At 50.6% G+C, this 19,209-nt stretch overlaps 1 protein-coding gene across 2 annotated transcripts in view; it reads right to left on the reverse strand.

Annotated features, from left to right (window-relative positions):
- The window catches only part of DLG5 (discs large MAGUK scaffold protein 5), a 120,283-nt gene that overhangs the window by 23,452 nt on the left and 77,622 nt on the right, over positions 1–19,209 (reverse strand). For both annotated transcript variants that reach the window (XM_043925222.1, XM_043925221.1), the window contains 10 exons: positions 16,898–17,157; positions 15,356–15,668; positions 11,166–11,350; positions 9,049–9,174; positions 6,600–6,732; positions 6,040–6,167; positions 4,867–5,042; positions 4,432–4,535; positions 2,478–2,570; positions 83–1,102 (listed from right to left, as the gene is read on the reverse strand). In XM_043925222.1, the coding sequence (XP_043781157.1) occupies positions 83–1,102; positions 2,478–2,570; positions 4,432–4,535; positions 4,867–5,042; positions 6,040–6,167; positions 6,600–6,732; positions 9,049–9,174; positions 11,166–11,350; positions 15,356–15,668; positions 16,898–17,157 (2,538 nt within the window). The remainder of the gene's footprint in view (positions 1–82; positions 1,103–2,477; positions 2,571–4,431; positions 4,536–4,866; positions 5,043–6,039; positions 6,168–6,599; positions 6,733–9,048; positions 9,175–11,165; positions 11,351–15,355; positions 15,669–16,897; positions 17,158–19,209) is intronic.

The following is a 19,209-nucleotide window of genomic DNA, read 5'->3' on the forward strand; positions in this document are numbered from 1 at the left end:
ACAGGCCCCTTCATGGTATGCTCACAGCCCACTGCCCCACCCTCCTCCAGCTGGCCCTAATCCACCCCAGGTCAAGCACTACCTCCAGGAATTGAGCAGGGATCACGACCGGAGCGAGCTTAGGCCGAAAGCTGGGCGCGGACTTGGGCCGGCGGCGCTTCTGCCCCAGCTCATCTACCTTCTGGGAGGTGAGGTCCTCGTCACAGGACTTCTTGGCTGGCAGGTAGGAGGAGTCCCTGTCCCCTTCGGGGCAGTAACTTGAAGCGATGCGGACCCTGGCCTTGCGAGGGGGCGAGGCGTGCATGGGATCCCCAGGGTCCATGTCAGGGGGCAGGGCGCTCGGGGGGCTGGTGGATGGGGAGCTGCCCACCAGAGTGGCCTCTGACTCAGAACTGGTTTCCAGCTTGTGCTGAAACTTAATGGAGTCACCCCTCCTGGGAGGTTTTGGGGGCGTCAGAGGTCCCACCCTCTTGGAGGGCAGGGGGGAATGGGCAGGTCCAGAGCCTGGGAGCAAGTAGTCTATTTTGGGGGGTGTCTGGGGGCGTTTGAAAGTGTTTGGGTCAAAGATAGACTTTCTTTGCTTTGGCTTCCTGTAAACAGAGAGCTTCTCGGGCCCCGCCGTGGAGCTGAGCACAGCCTTGGGCCAGGTCCCACCACTGTGGGCGCTGTCAGGCTCTGCCTTGTCCAGGGGGACCTCTGCCGCCCCACAGGGGCCCACCTCAGTCTCGAAGGGCAGCAGTGGCCGCCGGCTGCGCACGTCTGCCGGCCCATAGCCACGCTCCCCCGAGGCATCCGAGCGGAAGGAGCTCAGGCTGCGCTCAGAGGCACTGGGACAAGCCTGGGGGGAGATGGAGAAGGGTCCCCCGGGGAACGGCTTGTGCAAGAAGGAGCTGCTGCCTCCAGCGGGGCCTGACTCCTTCCTGTCTTCCAGCCTGTCTGCATAGAAGATGTCCGTCTGCGTGGAGTTGTTGTGCTGCATCAAATTCCGTTTATTCTGAGCCTGGACCTCTGGGCCATGGGCTCGGAAGCTCAGCATCTTATCAGAGTCCTTGATGTTTTCAAAGATATTCTGGCCGCTCCACGAGGCGCTCTGAGGGAACACCTAAGGAGGGGATGCAAAGGAGTGAGGAAGAGAGCAGGTGAGCCGACAGGACCTGGAGCTGACACCGAAAAACATCCCTGGAGGTAGAGCCATGGGAGGGGATGGGCCACACACACCCCAAAGTCGGACAGACAGACAGACGTGCAGGTGTACACACCTCGCCCACGGGCGAGGCTTGTTTACAGCCTGGCCTCTATGAACCCACGGGAGAGACACAAAGTTCCCTGGCTTTCAGCGTTTTCTGAAATCATTTGCACTGTGCCCTGCCTAAGTTTTTAAATGATTAAACATAAATGTAAAAACTTCATTATTAAAGATATTTCTTATAGTATACCAAGACAATGGCATATTATTCAGCGATAAAAAGAAACAACCTATCAGGCCACAAGAAGACACGCAGGAACCTTAAATGCATATTACAAAGTGAAAGAAGCCAATCTGAAAATGCTACATTCTGGACGAGTCCAGCTATATGGCATGTTGGAAAAGGCAAAACGACAAAGATAGAAAAAAATATCAGAGGCTGCCAAGGGTTACGGGGGAGGAGGGGATGAATAGGTGAAGCCCAGAGGGTCTTTAGGGCAGTAAAAGTATTCTCTACGGTAGTGTGCTGGTGGATACAGGTCCTTATACACTTGTCCCAACCCACAGGATGTACTCCAAAAGTGAATCCTCATGTCAACTGAACACTGCAGTTAATACTAATGTATGAATTCTGGCTCATCAGGGGCAACAAATGTGCCCCCATTGACACAGAATGGACACGAGAAACAAAGCAGATGATAGGAGAACTCTCTGTGCTAACATAACTTTTCTATCAACCTAAAACTGCTCCCCTAGAAGCCTATTAACTTTTAAATAACACTTTAAAATATCTCTTAATGAAGTAGATGAGCCTATTTCCAACCTTCTTAGAAAAGCTGACAGGAAAGTACAATAAATATCCTTAAATCCATTTAGATTCAATAGTATTTGGCCAAACTGTCTATATCTATTTACGCTGCAGAACATTTGCAAGTAACTTACAAATATTATGACATTTCACCCTAACAGCTTCAATATGCCTTTCCCTCAAATAAAGCCATTCTCCTATATAATCTCAGCACCATTATCATACTCAGGAAAAGTAAAAATTTCCTAAGATCACCTAATTATCCAGTCCAGATCCAAACATCCTTCATAGCTGGGTTTGTTTGTCTGTTTTCAGTTTTTAAACCAGGATCCAGTCAGGGTTCATGCACACCCTAGACTTAGAAATCAAGACTTTTCCCCAAGGACCCCCGAGATGTGGAGAAGCAGCTTGGGTGCGTGAAGCTGAGGCTCTGCCCGCCCCACAGACAGCTAGAGCAGAACCAGTGCAGGGTGGGGCCCTTACCTTCAGGAGGGACAGGGTCAGCGAGTCCTGGCAGCTCCGCAGCAGAGACTCACACTCATTCAGAGACTTGTTGTCCAGCGCAATGCCATTGATCTAGGGCCAACAGAGAGTCCATCAGGCCCGCACCAGGCCAGGGGTTCTGCCCAGCTGCTGACCCATGCTGGACAGTGGGCCTGGTTATGTAAGGTGCCCATGTCTGGAGCTGGCAAAGGAGAGAAAGCCCCTCACCAGTAAGGCCCTCAAAGTCCAGTTATGGGGCTTCTGAAGCAAATGAAATACACAGCCTTAAGAGCGCTCTGGGGACGAGACTTGTCTGGCTAGGACCAGAATACCAGGGGTCCCAGGAAGCATCCCACCCCTGCTGCTTCCTGCTGCGTGATGCTGGACCACGGCTCAGAACTCCTTCACAAGCAAAAAGGAAGAAAAACATGTTTGACCCCCAGGAGTGGGAGGAGACTGAAAATGAGATCATGGTGTGGGAGACCACACAGGAACCATGTGACACCAAGTATCATCACAAAGACTCCCACAACCCCACAGGCCTGAGTCTCTGGCCACATCTGTTTCAGACTTGTTCCAACCCTTTTTAAAAGTGTATGCGCAGTAGATGACCGGTGAGACTGGGGTAGTGCTCTCGATGGAGTGCTCGCTACTCGGCATCATGGACCATCCCATCGGCACAGCCAACCACGTGACAGAGCTCACAGCATAAAGCCGAGTGACAAAGGCCATCTCAAATGGGCACATGCTATAAATTCTACTTACACAATATCCTCCCAATGACGGAATTATGGAGCTGGAGAACAAATTAGTTGCCAGAGTTATGATGGGGGTTGGGGGGGTGGAACATGCTGAGGATGGTGGAGGTTAATATAAAGGGTAATTCATTTTGAAGTATGACAGAAATCAAACCAATATTGTAAAGCAATCATCAATCAATTAAAAATAAACAGAATTATAAAAAATATATAAATGTTAACATGAGGGAGATCTTTGCAGCATCGGACAGTTCTGTATCTTGATTTTTTTTTTTCTTAATCTAAAATGTGATAAAACAACAGAGAACTATACACAGACACTGTACCCACATCTACTGTCTGGTTTTGATACCATAGTTATGTAAGATGTTGCCAACAGACATAACTAGATGATGGGTATACAGGACCCTTCTGTACTATCTTTGCAACTTTTTAAATATTACTTAATATCATAACTGAATTAGCTCAGCAATCATTTGAAAATCAAAACCTAAAAATATATATTCAGAGTGATTATCTTGGAGTGGTAGATTAATTTTTGGTTTTTATCTTGGAATGGTAGATTAATTTGGTTGGTTTTGATTTTCTTTATAACTTCCCCACATCTTAAAATTTTTCACAATGGCCATATTGCTTTTAAACTCTAGCTTGCCCCCAAGTCTGAAAAACACTGGCAAAGATGTGACATAACAAGCTACCCCAAACACTGCAGATGAGACTGAAAAGGCCACAGCTTCCTTAGAGCACATGGAGAAAGGTCACATCACAGGATAAACGTCTACAGCCTTTGATCCAGCAATTCCCCCACCCAGAACCATACCCCATGGCAAGACACAGCAGAGGCCATGCAGCACTATCATAGAAGCAAAAATGTCCTCACTGTGCATCAGGGGACTGGCTCAACAGCCACTACGGAACATGCAGTTTATTGAAACGACCAGATTTAAAGATGTAAATCTGAAAGAACCTCAAAGCATGCTGTTAAAAATAAAAAGCAAGGTTAGCTGAGTTTTTTTAAAAAGTGGGAGCTAAAACTGTAAGATAACAAACATTTGTTGCTTAAAAAAAAAAAGTGGGAGATACAAGTTTTGAGTGTGTTGGAGAGAAAAACACAATGAATTATTAGAAGTGGTTGGCATCAGGGTGGGAACTGGGAGACAGGGAGTCTAGAACTGGGGAGAGTTCCCAAGACTTACGGCCACGATCCTGTCTCCCACGGCAAGGGACCCCTCCTTGGCAGCTGGGCTTCCGGGCACCACGGCAGCAGCATACACTCCGTTCTCGAGGCTGATGCCACTGTCTGCAAACCACAGAGGCCCCCAGTTAACCCCCGCCAGGGTCAAACGGCCCTCTGGCTGCCTCCCCTCATCTTTGTGAGATCAACTTATAAAAGGGATGTTGGCAGACTATGAACTATCCATCTCAGCACCCCACCCAGGTCAGACCATCCAGGGGCCTGATCATGTCTGGTCTAGTGAATCAGTCACAGCAAGACGCAAGACCCAGACGGTCCCCTGGCGGGAAGCACACACACCCTGCAATACCTCGTTCTGGGAATAAGGTATGCTTGAAAACACACGCATCCTCTCTACACAAGAAAGGGGTACCCTATCCATCTCCACGGCCCCTACCTTTATGCCCGCTCAGGTTGATGTGCAGTGGTGTGACCACCTTCCCACCCAGGGACTTCCTCCGACGCACGACCATGTTGATGGCCCCCTCCCCATTGAGAAGTGCCTTGATGGCCTGCTTCTTGTCCTTGTTGATGAGGTCCACGTCGTTGATTCTCAGCAGCCAGTCATTGACCCTGAGGAGGGGCAAAGCCAGGTCACTGCCTGTGGAAGCCTTGGGACCAGGGGCCAATGCCTGTTGCTCCTATTTGGGAGCAGAACACCAGAAAGCAGACACCCCACAAACACGTTCAGAAAGATTTCCTCTTCCAGGAGGGAAGAGTAGTTAAGCTCGTAGATGCAGCCTGGGTTCAAATCCAAGCTCTACAACTTAGTGGCAGTGTGACATAGCCCCTCTGGGCCTCAGGGTTCCCATCTGTAAAATGGGGGCAATAAGCACCTACCTCATGGATTATAAAGGTAAATGAACTGTATAAAGTGCTTGAACTTAGTGGTTAACAAGCACTATGTAGGTGCTAATTATTATTATTATTACTATGTCATGGGATGAGAAAGCAATGTACATCTAGACACACATACACCACCTGAGCGCCCTTAATACACAGAAGCAAAAGGAGAAAGATCAGATTCAGAGGTGATTTGGAGTCAGTATGTCCTTTAAGAACAGTGTTAACAGTTGAACCTGCAAGTTCAAACCGCTTCTAAGAGTCCCCCAGATCCTGGGGTGCATTCATTTAAATGCCACCTGGCGGCTTCCCTGGTGGCTCAGTGGGAAAGAATCCACCTGTCAATGTAGGAGACAAAATGTTCGATTCCTGATCCATGAAGATCCCACATGTCGTGCAATTACTAAGCCTGTGAGCCACAACTACTGAGCCTGTGTTCTAGAGGCCAGGAACTACAACTCCTGAGTCCATGTGCCCTAGAGCCTGCGCTCTGCAACTAGAGAAGCCACTGCAATGAGATGCCTCTGCACCACAATTAGAGAGTATCCCCTGCTCACTGCAACTAGAGAAAGTCTGTGCAGCAATGAAGATCCAGCACAGCCAAAAATAAATAAATTTTCTTAAAAAAGAAATACCTTATAAATGTCACCTGGTATCTCCAGGTCCTCTGCATTAGGTCAAAGGGAAACGTCCCCCTCCCCTCCAGAGCTGGGGTCCTTACACTTACCGTAAGCGGCCATCAGCGATGCTTCCTTTGTCCACTTTAGTGACAAATATGCCACAGTCCCCCGGCAAACAAGGCTCATTCACACCTTCTGCCATATCGAACCCAAGTGCTTTCAAGTCAATATCCTCCTGTCAAGAAGAGGGGCAACAGTTCACTTTAAGCAGTGATGAGAAACACTTGGCTCTTACACCTCTTGCCACTCACTCCAACGCAGGGGTTGTCCCTTCACTCTGATGGGGCACTTGGTCCCCAGGACGGAACCTCTGAGCAGCTGTGATCCACCCCTCTCTGCCACTGCAGACACACAGCCCCCCCTCGGGCTCTGCACTCCATGCACTGCCAGCATCTACCGGGGGACACAGGAGACCAAGCTGTGGCCGCTACCTGGCTTGGACAAGTGCCGGCAAAGGAGGCATCTGCACCCTGGGAGGAAAAACTGACCTCCCAACTAGCAGCCATGAAACTGGAGGGCACTGGAAGAGGGCCGGCCACCCTCTCACTTCCATCCCAAGCCTGCATGTTGAGGACAGCTGGGGAGAAAAGACCTGCAGGCAGTTTACCGTCTCCCTTTCAAACTCCACAACTTCTGTTTCCCACTCCATGGAGTCTGTGTCGATGGCCGAGTCGTGGGAGCTGTGGGCCATCAGCTGCCGGAACCGGGCTTCCTTTTCCAACTGGGATTCCATCTGCTCCCTGAGGACGAAGAGAGAGTCATGGCAACGGCCCTCTGGGAGGCAAAGCATCCCAGCCAAGTCCACTGGGAAACAAGGTGGACCATGCCCAGCTCCCTTACGCTACACACCAGCTTCCTAATAAATCCGAGGGTCAGGTCAAGGCTTCCTGAATCAGTGGGTTTTCATAGTTTTTAAGTCTCAGAAATTTGCTCCAAATTTATCTAGGTAGGGGTTTAGTGCAATTCTGATAGAAATGCCAGTAAGACTTTCTGTAGCAAAGACTGTTCTAAAATGTATATGGAAAGGCAAGGTTAGAATGACTAAACCGATTTTTTAAATGAAGAAAAAAATGGGAGGGATCATTCTACTTGATTTCAAGACTTATACAGCTACAGAAATCAAGACTGTGTGGAATTGCCAGGGAGACAGAGACATGGATCGATGGAACCGAATAGAAGACCCAGAATCAGCTCCACAAAGTACAAAAGGTACAGAAGCAGTTCCATAAAGAAAGCACCGTCTTCAACTAATAATACTGAACATCATGGCAACAGACTCTCAACCTAAACCCCATACCTTATGTAAAAATTAACTCACGATATATCATAGATTTAAATGTAAAACTGTAAAACTTCTAGAAGGAAAGTATAGGAGAAAATCTTTGAGATCTAAAAATAGATTAAGGATTTTCAGGCATAACATAATCCACTAAAAGTTTCAAAACAATTAATACATTGGATTTGATCAAAATAAAAAGCTTTAGCTCTCAGAAAGACCCAGGTAAGAGGATGAAAAAAGACTCAGAAACCTTGCAATATTTCCCAGTAACATCCTTCTTCCTAAAACCTGGGCCCAGATAACCTTCCAAATTTGTCAGTACTGCCCTGACACACTCATAATTCATTTCCTGATCAAGTGGACATGTTCCCAGGTACACACTTGGGCCTGAGCCGTGATCAGGAATGTGTGGCCGGCTCTAGAAGGCCACAGCCTGTGAGTGGCCTTCTCCAAGCCTTCCTCCCTGACAGAGCAGCAGCTCTGTGCTGCGCATTCACTGCATGAGGCTCAGCTCTCACCCACCATGCAAGTCTGCGGCTTCTGCAGACGGGGGGCTTCCTGGGCAGCAGCAGGAAGTCCCTCGCTTGCATCCCACCAGTTAAGAGAACTTAGCACAGAGGCGGCGCAAATACAAATGTGCTGAACGGACGAACAAATGGAACCTGACATTTCTCAAAAGTTCCAGGTAACTCTGGTTCAATCACTGTACAAAAAACCTCTTCCCATGCTCAAGCACCCCAGGGCTCCAGGCTTTGCCCTAATTTGATTCTACCACTTGCTAGATCCAAACTGGGTCCCTGGAGAGCCTGCCTTCTTGCCTTTTAACCTCTGGGATTTTCTTAGAGTGCTTACACTCCAGGGCTCCTGAGTTTTCATTGAGCAAATGAAGCTGTTTGTCTCATGTTAAGAGGTGCTGTTGAACAGGGAGGAAGGGGAAGCAGTCGCCCACTTCTGGAAGGCTTCACTGAAATGTGCGAGGCTTGCACACTCACTAGCTTCTCACCACCCTATCAGGTTGGGAGGTCTCAGGAACTGACAGAGAGCCACTGCTTCTCAACTACAGGGCCTGGTTCCTGTTCTGAACTGCAATGATGGCTGTTGGGATCTGCCAGTTTCTCATTTTCAGCTTGGATCTTTGTATTTCCTACACACTGGGAGGGGCCACCAAGTCTGAAGTGACATCCCTGGAGCAGCACTGTAATCAAGTGTCTGACGCCCCAAAAAGCACAGGCAGAGTAGACTGCGGAGTGGTGGTTAACAACCGCCTTCAAACGCTGCTTCACAATCGGTCATCTTTCTGTCCCATCGCATACTGGTCTCCCAGATGTTCCTGCCTTGGATTCGTCTCCGTGTGCTGCGAGCCCCACAGGGACCGATGGCTTGTGCCTCCCCCAAGGCCTGGTCCACAAAGAACAGGTGCCTTGCAAATCCTTGCTGAGTTGGCGAATGAACGAGGGAGGGAGAGAGGGAATGAATGGACAACACATGCTTGCCTGTCCCCCGGCGGACTGCCCGGGGCAGGGGCCTTCCTGCCGATGTACCTGAGCACACGGTGCCTGCCCGCCTGCTCACCAAAGGGCCGCTGCCACTCTCTGTGCTGGTCTGAGCATTTCTAATTAACTCTCAACGTAGAGGCAACACAGGGACACATTTTACAGACTGACTGAGTAAGGGGACCGGCGGCCAGGCCTGCCCATGGGGCCGCTGTGCCCTGGTGGGAGGGGGACCTGTGCTCCCCGGGTGCCAGCTCATCCCAGTAGCGCCCACCCCAGCATACTTGAGTTCCTTCAGCTCCCGGCTGACATCATTCTTCTGTTTGCGAGTGTCGTCCAGGCTGCGCAGGGCCTCAGCCAGCTCACTCACTGCCCGGTCCCGCTCCCGTCTTAGGTTGTCACAGAGCGTCCTGGCAGAGGGGGCAAAGGGCAAGGTCACTGTGAGGGCCAGCGGACAGAGGACTCATGGCCTGCAGTGAAGCTTGCAGCCCATGCTCCTGAACACCCTGGATGCCTGCCTCGGCCCCAGATGCATGGGAGGAGTGCTTGAGAGTCTGGAGATAAGACCTCCCAGGCCAATCCCACACAGGGACAGAGAGGACACCTTGGACCTGGCAGAGGGGACAACCCCACGGTTACCAGGCAACGAGCATCTCATTCTGCAGTCCAGTGTTCGTCCCACAGTTTCACCCTCAGTGTACCTGGGGGTCAAACGCCATGCTCCCGTTCCCAGCTCATCTGGCAAGCCCCGGTGCTCTAGCACCGAATACACGCTCATGCAGGTTGTTCTAGAGTTGCCCTCCACCCCACAATTAGACGGAGTCCCCCATTTGGACAGAAATCATGTCTTACGCGTCTCTGCAGCCCCGAGCCCTTTGCAGGTAGAAAGTGTAGGCTTAAAAAGTCTCTACTAAAAAACGTGTGGCCTCTGGGATCCCAGGACCAGCTTGGTCAGTCAGACAGGAGGTGGGGACAGCTGACCCAGCAGCAGGGGAGTCTGTGCTCTGTGCCAGCCCTAGAATTGCATCCTGCCCCCAGATGGACCCTGAATGGGCTGGTCCCTACCTCGCAATGGCCCCAAGTCCCCTCCAACCCTGAACCTTCACCTCCCGATCAGCCCAGAGCATATCTGTCTCTCCAAACGGCCACAAGTTAGAAAAAGTCTCAGTGACCAGGTTCTCAGTCATCCCCAGCGACACCACGCCACTAGGGTCTCTCCTGGCCTTACTCCAGGCCAAGGTCCAAGTCTACACTCAAGGGCTTCCCTTCAGAGGTCCTCTCCACCTGCGCTCAGGAGCCCTGTCAGCCGCTTCTCCTGCGACTCTGTGAGTGTGCACCCCACGCATGCCACACCCAGTCCCAGACCTGCCCTGGGTTCACCAACCACCTTTGTTATGGTGGTCCCTCAGGCTGCAGCACCCATCCCTCTTCTCCATTTAGAAAAAATGCCACTCAAGCTGAAGTTCTAGCTTGAATGCCATGCTTCCTGGGGAGACCTCCCTACTTGCCCCCCAGTTCCCTGCACGCCCCCACGGGTTTGCTGTTCATGCATCTCCCTCTCCCCATTGCCCTGTCCCATGACATTGCCGGCAGCCCCCATTACTTGGCCCCCTCACGGGCATCACACATGCCCAGGAGCCTCAAAGACTATTTCTCTCCCAGGGTGTCCTTAAAGCTCAAGGGACCTGGTACCCAGTCAGCAACCAATGAATACTGGCTGTAAGAATGCAGTTCTATGAAACAAATGAACTTACTTACCAAACAGAAAGAGAAAGAAACTTACAGACTTACAGAATGAACTTATGGTTGCTGTGGGGGGAAGGATGAGCGGAAGGGAAAGTTAGGGAGTTTGGGATGGACATGTACACAATGCCATATTTAAAATGGATAACCATCAAGGACCTACTGTATAGCACAGGGAACTCTGCTCAATGTGATGTGCCAGCCTGGATGGGAGGAGAGCTTGGGGGAGAGTGGATACATGTGTTATATATGACTGAGTCCCTTCGCTATTCACCTAAAGCTATCACAACATTGTTTGTTAAGCAACTATACCCCAACACAAAATAAAAAGTTTTTTAAAAAGAGAATGCATTTCTGAAATGTCAGTTGCACCAGAAGCCCCCTAAGATAAAAGCCTGGCCTTGTGCCACTTCATGAGGGTCTATGCTCTGGACACAGCATGCATTTGGACATCTAGGGTAAAGGGAAATAGGAAGTTGAGATGTAATGGAAAATTCAAAATTTTCACTATGAGGCAAGACTGGGACATCACCTACAGTGAGAAGGACGACCCAGGTCACTCCCACCAGACCTGGAAGTAAGTGGCAGACTCTGACTCTCCCACAGACCCACTGCGTCACGGGGAGACCTGAGCCCGTGGGGGCCCCAGCACCCATACCGAATGCTGTCCCGCTCAGCCACGATCTTGTCCCGCTCCTGGAATGCCCAGTCCCGCCGGCACTTGGCCACGTCTGCCTCTTGGAGGGCTTCCTTCAGCTCCTGGCACAGAGCCTTGCACTGCTTTCGAAGGATTTCGGCCTCTTTGTTGGCTCTCCCGGCGTCCATCGTCACTGTGTCTTTGATCTGCAGGGGGATGACAAGTGAGCAGAGCGGGAGGTTACTGGGCCTCCTGGTCCGGAAGTGCCCTCCGACTGGTGCAGGAGCTGGATGGAGGGAAGTGCTGGGATCCCAGCCAGAGCCCATTCCAACACCCCCCAAACCGTGACGACACGCTCCACAGCCATGCTCACACCAATAGTGATGCTATATTAGTGTTCACCCAAACTCTCTCAGCCCCTCACAGAGCCAGGACTGGAAGCCCGGCCCCTCCTCTGGTCTCAGGGGCCCAGGTGAAATGACCCCCAGAAGGCTCCTCCTAAACCCCACCTGCCACTTACGGGATGTATGTCTTGCAGAAAGCCCTCTGCATCTCTCTAGAGAGTGCATGGGACAAAATGGGACAAGAGGCCCCACTGCAGTCAAGGGTGCAGCGCTGGTCATGACGCTTCCCCACCCGCTGTGTCTACAACACAGCTGCTATACTCCGGCATATGGAGTTATTGCTAAATCTGAGAATTCACCAACCGCTATGTTTGCTGGGGAAGTCCTGGGTGTCTCAGTTCCTTTTAAAAGCTGAAATCTAAAGGATCTGTTTCTGGACCTCTTTCCAAAGCACAACATGCTCCGTTAAAATTTCAAATCAAACTCTTTGAAGCACTCATACAGAAAGCTCCCTCTGTGCTTGTACAATCCTCAGAAAACACGAAGAATATGATAAATGACGAAGTGAGTGTCTACTGCTAGAGTAACTCCTCCTCCAGCTCAAACGCTTTCTGAAGAAGTAAAATACATACAAGACGAGAATGCTCCTCTGGTCATCTTCCGCCTCCCCCAGTGCCTCCCCTGCTATCCCTCTGCTCCCCGCTGCTTCTTCCTCACTTTATGCAGTACTTCCCCCCTCATACCATGTTCCCCAATTTTCTACCAAATTCAACCCCCCAAGCAGGACTGGACATCAGAGATGCAACTGCGTTCAAGGAAAGCAGTGGAAAGCAGTGCCAGTCCAAGTGACCAAGCTTGCCTTTCAAGGGGACAGTGGCTCTGTCAGAGGGGCCTGTCTTAGGAAGTGACCCGGTATCTGGAAGGACCTCTGTGAAAGGCAGCAGCGCCCCACAGCTTCCCTGGGGCAGCAACCAGTTTCCATGTCCTCCTGAAGCCGGCGAGCCTTCGGCGAACCTGGCAGCCCATGGCCGGAGGTTGGACACCGGCCCTGGTGAAGGAAGTCCCTGGATGTGCCCACTCCGAGAGGTGGAAAGCAAGGGAGGGAGGTGGCAGAGCTGACCAGGTGTCCAGAGTGAGGCCAAAACCCTGACAGGCCCCCCCACCTGCCATTCCTTTGCACACCCACTCTGGAGAAGACAATAGGGCGGGTGGGAGGCAATGAAAGAGAAAAGAGGGTAAATGAACAGGAGGTACAGAGAGGAGGGAGGGGAGCATAGGAAGGCACAGGTGTCAGAAGGAAAAAGCACCACCAGCCCTGTCGAGCAGAACGAAAACTTCCGAGACCTGGGCCCTGGCCTGGCTCAAGGTCCATCTCAGGTGACCCCCCAAGAAGTGGCTGCTGGAGAGGGGTGGGAGCAATCCTTAGGGACCTCACAGGCCATGGGGAGATAAGACCCTTCATGCCCACACCTCAGAGCCAGGACGGCCCAGGCCACAGACTTAGCCCCTTCTGGCCAGATGGGGAATGGTCTTGTCCCAGAAGTCAGACAGATTCCAGAGAGAGCTGAGGGTTTCAGCTGTGGAAGCTGCAGGGGCGGGGGCTGGGCTGTCCTCACCTACTGACTGGGATGGGTGCCCAGAAAAGATTCCTGTCTCAGCTGACAGGCAGACCTCACGCGCGGCCAGTGCCCACTGTGAAGGTACAGGGCTCCAGGCTGGAGGCACGCGTGAGCCCTGGGAGGAGTGGGCGACACGGGCCACCAGACCGAGCATCACGGGGCAGCTGGGGGTCTTCCTCCACCCCCGTGCTTCTGCATTCCTGCCAAGAGCACGATTAACCTCTATCATCTCAGCCACATGGCTGCCGGCCTATCACAGGCCCACCTTCAATGGCTTTAACACACTGTCCTCAGCGTTGCAGTTCAGTGACTGACTTGGGCATTTTTGATGTTTTATTCTTCATCATTCTGTTTTCCTTATTTGGTATCAACATTTTCCCCAACAATTAAGGTCTCATACCAGAATGTGAAAATGTGGTGATGTTTTCTCCAGGGTAATCGCCAAGCCCTAACACATTACATTTGCTTATCAAGAATCTCTTCAATCACCTAGAATAATAGTCCAATTCAGAGAGTCAGACAGTACATTAGTAGATGTCAGGGGCCGCGGGTGGGGGTGGCAGAGGGATGGGGAGTTAGCATCTAATTGGGACCAAGTTTCAGTTTAGAAAGGTGAAAATTCGGGAGATGGATGATGGTAAGAGCTGCACAACAATGTGAATGAACTTAGAGCCACTGAGCTGTGCAGTCAATACAGTTAAAATAGTATGTTTTATATTATGTGACTTTTACAGCAATTAAAAAAAAAAAGAATCTCTTCATTATGGTCTTTTAAAAATTTCATAAAAGAAAAAATATTCCTTTTCATGATGGCTTTCACCTTGATAGTCTGGAGAAGTTTCACTCCCTCTGCATGAAACTCTGTCATTATTGGCCCATTTTTGCCTATAAAAACAAATTCATAGGATGCACCCTAATCCGAACAGGGTGGTAAAGTTCACATGGGCATAAAAATAACCCTAATAATAAAGACTTAAATCTTTCCTACTTCACACAGATACTATTCTAAGTGTGTTTTCAATGTTAATTCAGCTGATGGTCGCAACCACCCTGCAAAGCAGATACTGTCATTATTTCCAGTTTGTAGACGAGGCAACTGAGAGGCCCAGAGCGCCAGGAGAGGTAAGAGGTCACGTGGTTGAGGAGGTCCACCCTCCAAACACTGCTCCCAGCACTGCCAGGGCATGAGGCAGCATCACTGTCCAGAGAGAGGCTCTCGAGGCCCTGGCCATCCCTCGGGTATCAGCCCTGCCTCAGGCTTAGTCCAGCGGGCTCTGGCTGCAACAATCCATGCACACACTGTCCCTTCCCAAATTGCCCGACCTTTAACACCTTCTTTTCACTTCTCACAGGCCAGTTTTCAAGCCTTTATTCTAATGGACCGGCAGAGCAAAGTAGAATGGAGAGGTAGGAATGGAGAACTACTCCAATGGAAAGAAAATCTGCTCTGATCAAGTTCAGCAACTCCAAACACAGTCACACATGAAGCAACAGGATGCCAAGGTAATCTCAAGTAGGGGGAGTCCATGGGCCTATGTCCGTGGCACTGTGTCCATGGACCTGTGTTCTGCCTCAGCTGAACACACCTGGTCATAGGAGTAAGCAGTGTCAGCAATGAGGTCTGGGTGGCCAGGCAGGAAAGATAAGAGATTCCCCACTGGTCACTCAGCAGTCAAGCTCAGCGGCTCAATTTGGATGCTCCTGAGCCCCATTCCCTGCAGATACGTCCCCCAGGAAGCAAAGCTTGAGAGGGCCCTTGGGCTCAGCCTGGTAGACCAACTTCCCATCATGAGCCCAACCACCCCTCCACAGAGCAGATTCCTCAGATGTCAGGGGGAAAGGAACACTGAGTGTGCTCTTCCAGACTCACAAGGCCAAATGTATCTATGGCTCTGGGACCCTGGCCTTGGGAACCTGGCCTTGGGATATCTTCTTAATGAGCAAGTCCTTGAGCTGACTTCCAACTGGAGACTAATCAACCACCACATCACCAAGGGCATGGGTGAGCATCTGCATGTCATCCAACCTTCTTCCTACACTGTCAGCTCCAGATACCCGGGACCACAGCTGGGTCTCACCTGTGTCCCCTGCGGCCTGACCAGAGCCGGGCACCAAGTGTGAGCTCAGCAGTTACCCAGGCAACATCCGACAGTCCAGCCAGCAGCAGGCCAAAGGTGAGAAGCCATCAGCTCCCTGCTACTCCAAGCACCTATGCACCACAGCCCTCCCTCCCTCACCACCTTCCAACCTGTCGCAGCGCCTCCATCTCCTCGCTGGCCGCCTTCTTCTCAGACGTGCTGCTCTTGAGCTTGGACTCGGCCAGCTCTACCTCGGTCTGCAGCTTGTCCAGCTCGGAGATGACCTGGTCACGCTCGCTCATGATGAGCTTGTACTCGCTGTACACCGCGTCCCGCTCCTCCTTGTACTTCTCCGACTCCTTGGCGGTTTTTGCCTGTGTGGTCCTCAGCTCCGTCAGCTCTGACTGAAGCAGCTCCATCTCCCACTGCAGGTCCTTGTTCTGGGCCGTGGCCTTGTTCAGCTCGTGGTGAATGGTCTCGAACCTGGGGGAGAGGGGCAGTCAGGATGTGGGGGATGGAGGCCAGCTTTGCGGTGCTGGACAGTGAAGCGTGAAGATTCAAGAGCGGTCACTCTCCATACCCCCAAGAGAGAAAAGTCATGAAGGACCAGTGCCCCTGGACCCAGGCTTTTTCTGAACCTTTTACAAATACTGGAAGTTGCATGGAGGACCTCACGCCCTCTGCTCTACCAGAAAAAACAGAATTCTTTCTTTCTTCTATGGTCAAGCTACATTATTTTAAAAAATAAAAAGAAAACAAAACAAAAAAAAAAAACTAGAATCACAGCCTGTTAAAGATAAAAGTGGCCTGAATGATCATTGAGTCTGGCCAGCCCATTTCACAGATACAGATGATAAGGCCTTGAGATACAGGTGACTGGTTCAAGGTCACCAGGTTGGCATCAGGGCACAGCTCAGTCCTTCCAGGCAAGGAAGATCCTGCCGTGAAGGCAGTCCTGCAAATTAAAGCCTGCAGCTCCAGAGCAGTGTTTCTGAATGTGGGTTCCTTGGGGCACCAACCCTGCATGGAGCTCCACTAAAGAAAGTGTGCCCTCTGCTGACCGATGTTTAGGAGACACTGCACTCTGCCCTGTCTTGGGAGAATCTAGGGCACAGTACCAGAGTAAAGGCTCTGAGAAGTCCTGCAGGGCAGACACCTGTCTGTGTGCCACCTGGCAATTCCCAAACTCTCTTACAGCCAGAGACCACCTTTCATATAAAGCTAATAGGCACCTCAGAGGACAGGTATCCCGCAGCAATGTACTCAAGAAACACTGTTTGAGGGCTGGGGTCGCAGCCCTACAGATTATCTACCTTAATATAAAGTAGAACTTTTTATTAAGAACACTGCCTAGGACAATTAACTTCCCTATCTGTTAGGTGGGTGAGTGACAGGGAGGGCAGAGGCGTGTGGGGCAACCTCTGAATCAGGATGGTCAGAACACCTGAGTCATTCAGACAGGAGAAAAGATCACAACGCCCACGACATGCTGAGTCAGGAAAATGATTTCTGGAGCTAACATAACTTTTGATTGAAAGAGCTCAATGTGCTCTTTTTACCCCAGAAAGTGGCAGGGAGCCCTGCAGATAACCAAGGGCCCATAGAGGAGAAAGCAGTCCCCGGCAGGGAAGGTAGCATTTGGCACTCTGGCCGTTCTCCGAGAGCAAAAGCCAGGCTGACTCGCTGCCTCCTGTGGCGACCCAGGTTCCTACCTCCTCAAGGAAAGGGCACACTGGTGCTGCAGCTGGATGGCCGTGTCCCTCTGCTGGGTCAGCATCTCCGTCTGCTTCAGCAGGCGCTGGTTCTCCTCCTCCATTTGCTCCAGGCGGCTCAGGTCTGAGTTGTGGATGGCGACTTTCTCACTGTACCGCTTCCGCAGGGCATCATAGTCCTTCTTCACCACCTCCAGCTTGTCCATGGCCGTGTCGTACAGCTTGTTGAGAATTTCTGATGACCCGTTGTGCTTCAACACCTGGGGACCAGAGAATCAGGCTTACCAAAGGTCGGAGGGCAGGAAGAAGGACAAATTGACCTCCATCTGTCTGGGGGAAGGATTGTTGACAAGGGAGGGGAGGTTACACCCTCTGGCCTTCAGGAGTCTCACGGTCTGATTCCACAGGCTCTGCAGTCACATTGAGCTGATTCACTCATTCACAAACATTCCTTAATTAGCATAAGGAAAGAGTTACCACAGCAGGTCTGAGACGTCTAGCCTTAGGGAGACCTGCTTGCAAGCCGACCCTTGGCTGGTGTCTGGCAGCAGGAATGGTCTAAGTAGTCCACTGCACTGATATAAAACTTTTCCCAAGTGATAGAAAGGGTTTTCCATGCCTGGAATAGATGGACAGTGTGTCTTGGGCTCAACACCAGCTTTCTTCTGGGAGTCTTGAATTTCAGAGCATGCTAAGCAAGGGGCTACATATATGACCACTCCCAGTAAAAACTCCCTGGGCAGGGAGAATCCCATGGGCTTCCCTGGTTACAAGTCTCACATGTTGTCATGATTCAGTGCTGGGGGAACTAAGCCTGTCCTGTGTGACTCCAGAGCAGGACTCTCAGAACTCAGCAACCGATTTCCTCTGGACTTTGCCCCATGCACCCCTTTCCAGGAGAAAGGAGCAGTGACCCCACAAGGACTGACCCAGACTTGCCCGGGAGTGTCCTGGAGTCTCCAGCTGAGGCGTGGGTCAGTGGTGGCCTGCTGCAGAGTTGGGGGCAGTGAGTGTAACAGTGTGTGGATGGGATCTTTTGAAGGAGGTCGCCATTATCTTCATTAACTCCAACATAGTTTTGGCCCCAGATAAATAGCAGGGAGGGAACACAGCCCCATCCATCAACAGAAAATTGGATTAAACAATTACTAAGCCTGGCCCCGCCCATCAGAACAAGACTCAGTTTCCCCCTCAGTCAGTCCCTCCCATCAGGAAGCTTCCATGAGCCTCTTATCCTTCTCCATCAGAGGGCAGAGAGACCGAAAACCACAATCATAGAAAACTAACCAACCTGATCACATGGGCCACAGCCTTGTCTAACTCAATGAAACTATGAGCCATGCCATGTAGGGCCACTCAAGACAGATGGGTCATGGTGGAGAGTTCTGACAAAATGCGGTCTACTGGAGAAGGGAATGACAAACCACTTCAGTATTCTTGGCCTGAGAACCCCATGAACAGTATGAAAAGGCAAAAAGATAGGACACTGAAAGATGAACTCCCCAGGTCAGTAGGTGTCCAATATGCTACTGGAGATCAGTGGAGAAATAACTCCAGAAAGAATGAAGAGACGGAGCCAAAGCAAAAACAACAACCAGTTGTGGATGTGACTGGTGATGGAGGTAAAGTCCGATGCTGTAAAGAGCAATAGTACATAGGAACCTGGCATGTTAGGTCCATGAATCAAGGCAAATTGGAAGTGGTCAAACAGGAGATGGCAAGAGAGTATGTCTACATTTTAGGAATCAATGAACTAAAATGGACTGGAATGGATGAATTTAACTCAGATGACCATTATATCTACTACTGTGGGCAAGAATCCCTTAGAAGAAGTGGAGTAGCCATCATAGTTAACAAAAGAGTCCGAAATGCAGTACTTGGATGCAGTCTCAAAAACGACAGAATGATCTGTTTGTTTCCAAGGCAAACCATTCAATATCACAATAATCCAAGTCTATGCCCCGACCAGTAATGCTGAAGAAGCTGAAGTTGACCAGTTCTATGAAGACCTATAAGACCTTCTAGAACTAACACCCCAAAAAGATGTCCTTTTCATTATAAGGGACCGGAATGCAAAATTAGGAAGTCAAGAAACAACTTGGAGTAACAGGCAAATTTGGCCTTGGAGTACAGAATGAAGCAGGGCAAAGCCTAAAAGGGTTTTGCCACGAGAATGCACTGGTCATAGCAAACAGCCTCTTCCAACAACAGAAGAGAAGACTCTACACATGGACATCACCAGATGGTGAATATCGAAATCAGACTGATTATATTCGTTGCAACCAAAGATGGAGAAGCTCTATACAGTCAGC

This window comes from Cervus elaphus, chromosome 15 (genome assembly GCF_910594005.1).
Source record: "Cervus elaphus chromosome 15, mCerEla1.1, whole genome shotgun sequence".
In the NCBI taxonomy this organism is placed as follows: Eukaryota; Metazoa; Chordata; class Mammalia; order Artiodactyla; family Cervidae; genus Cervus; species Cervus elaphus.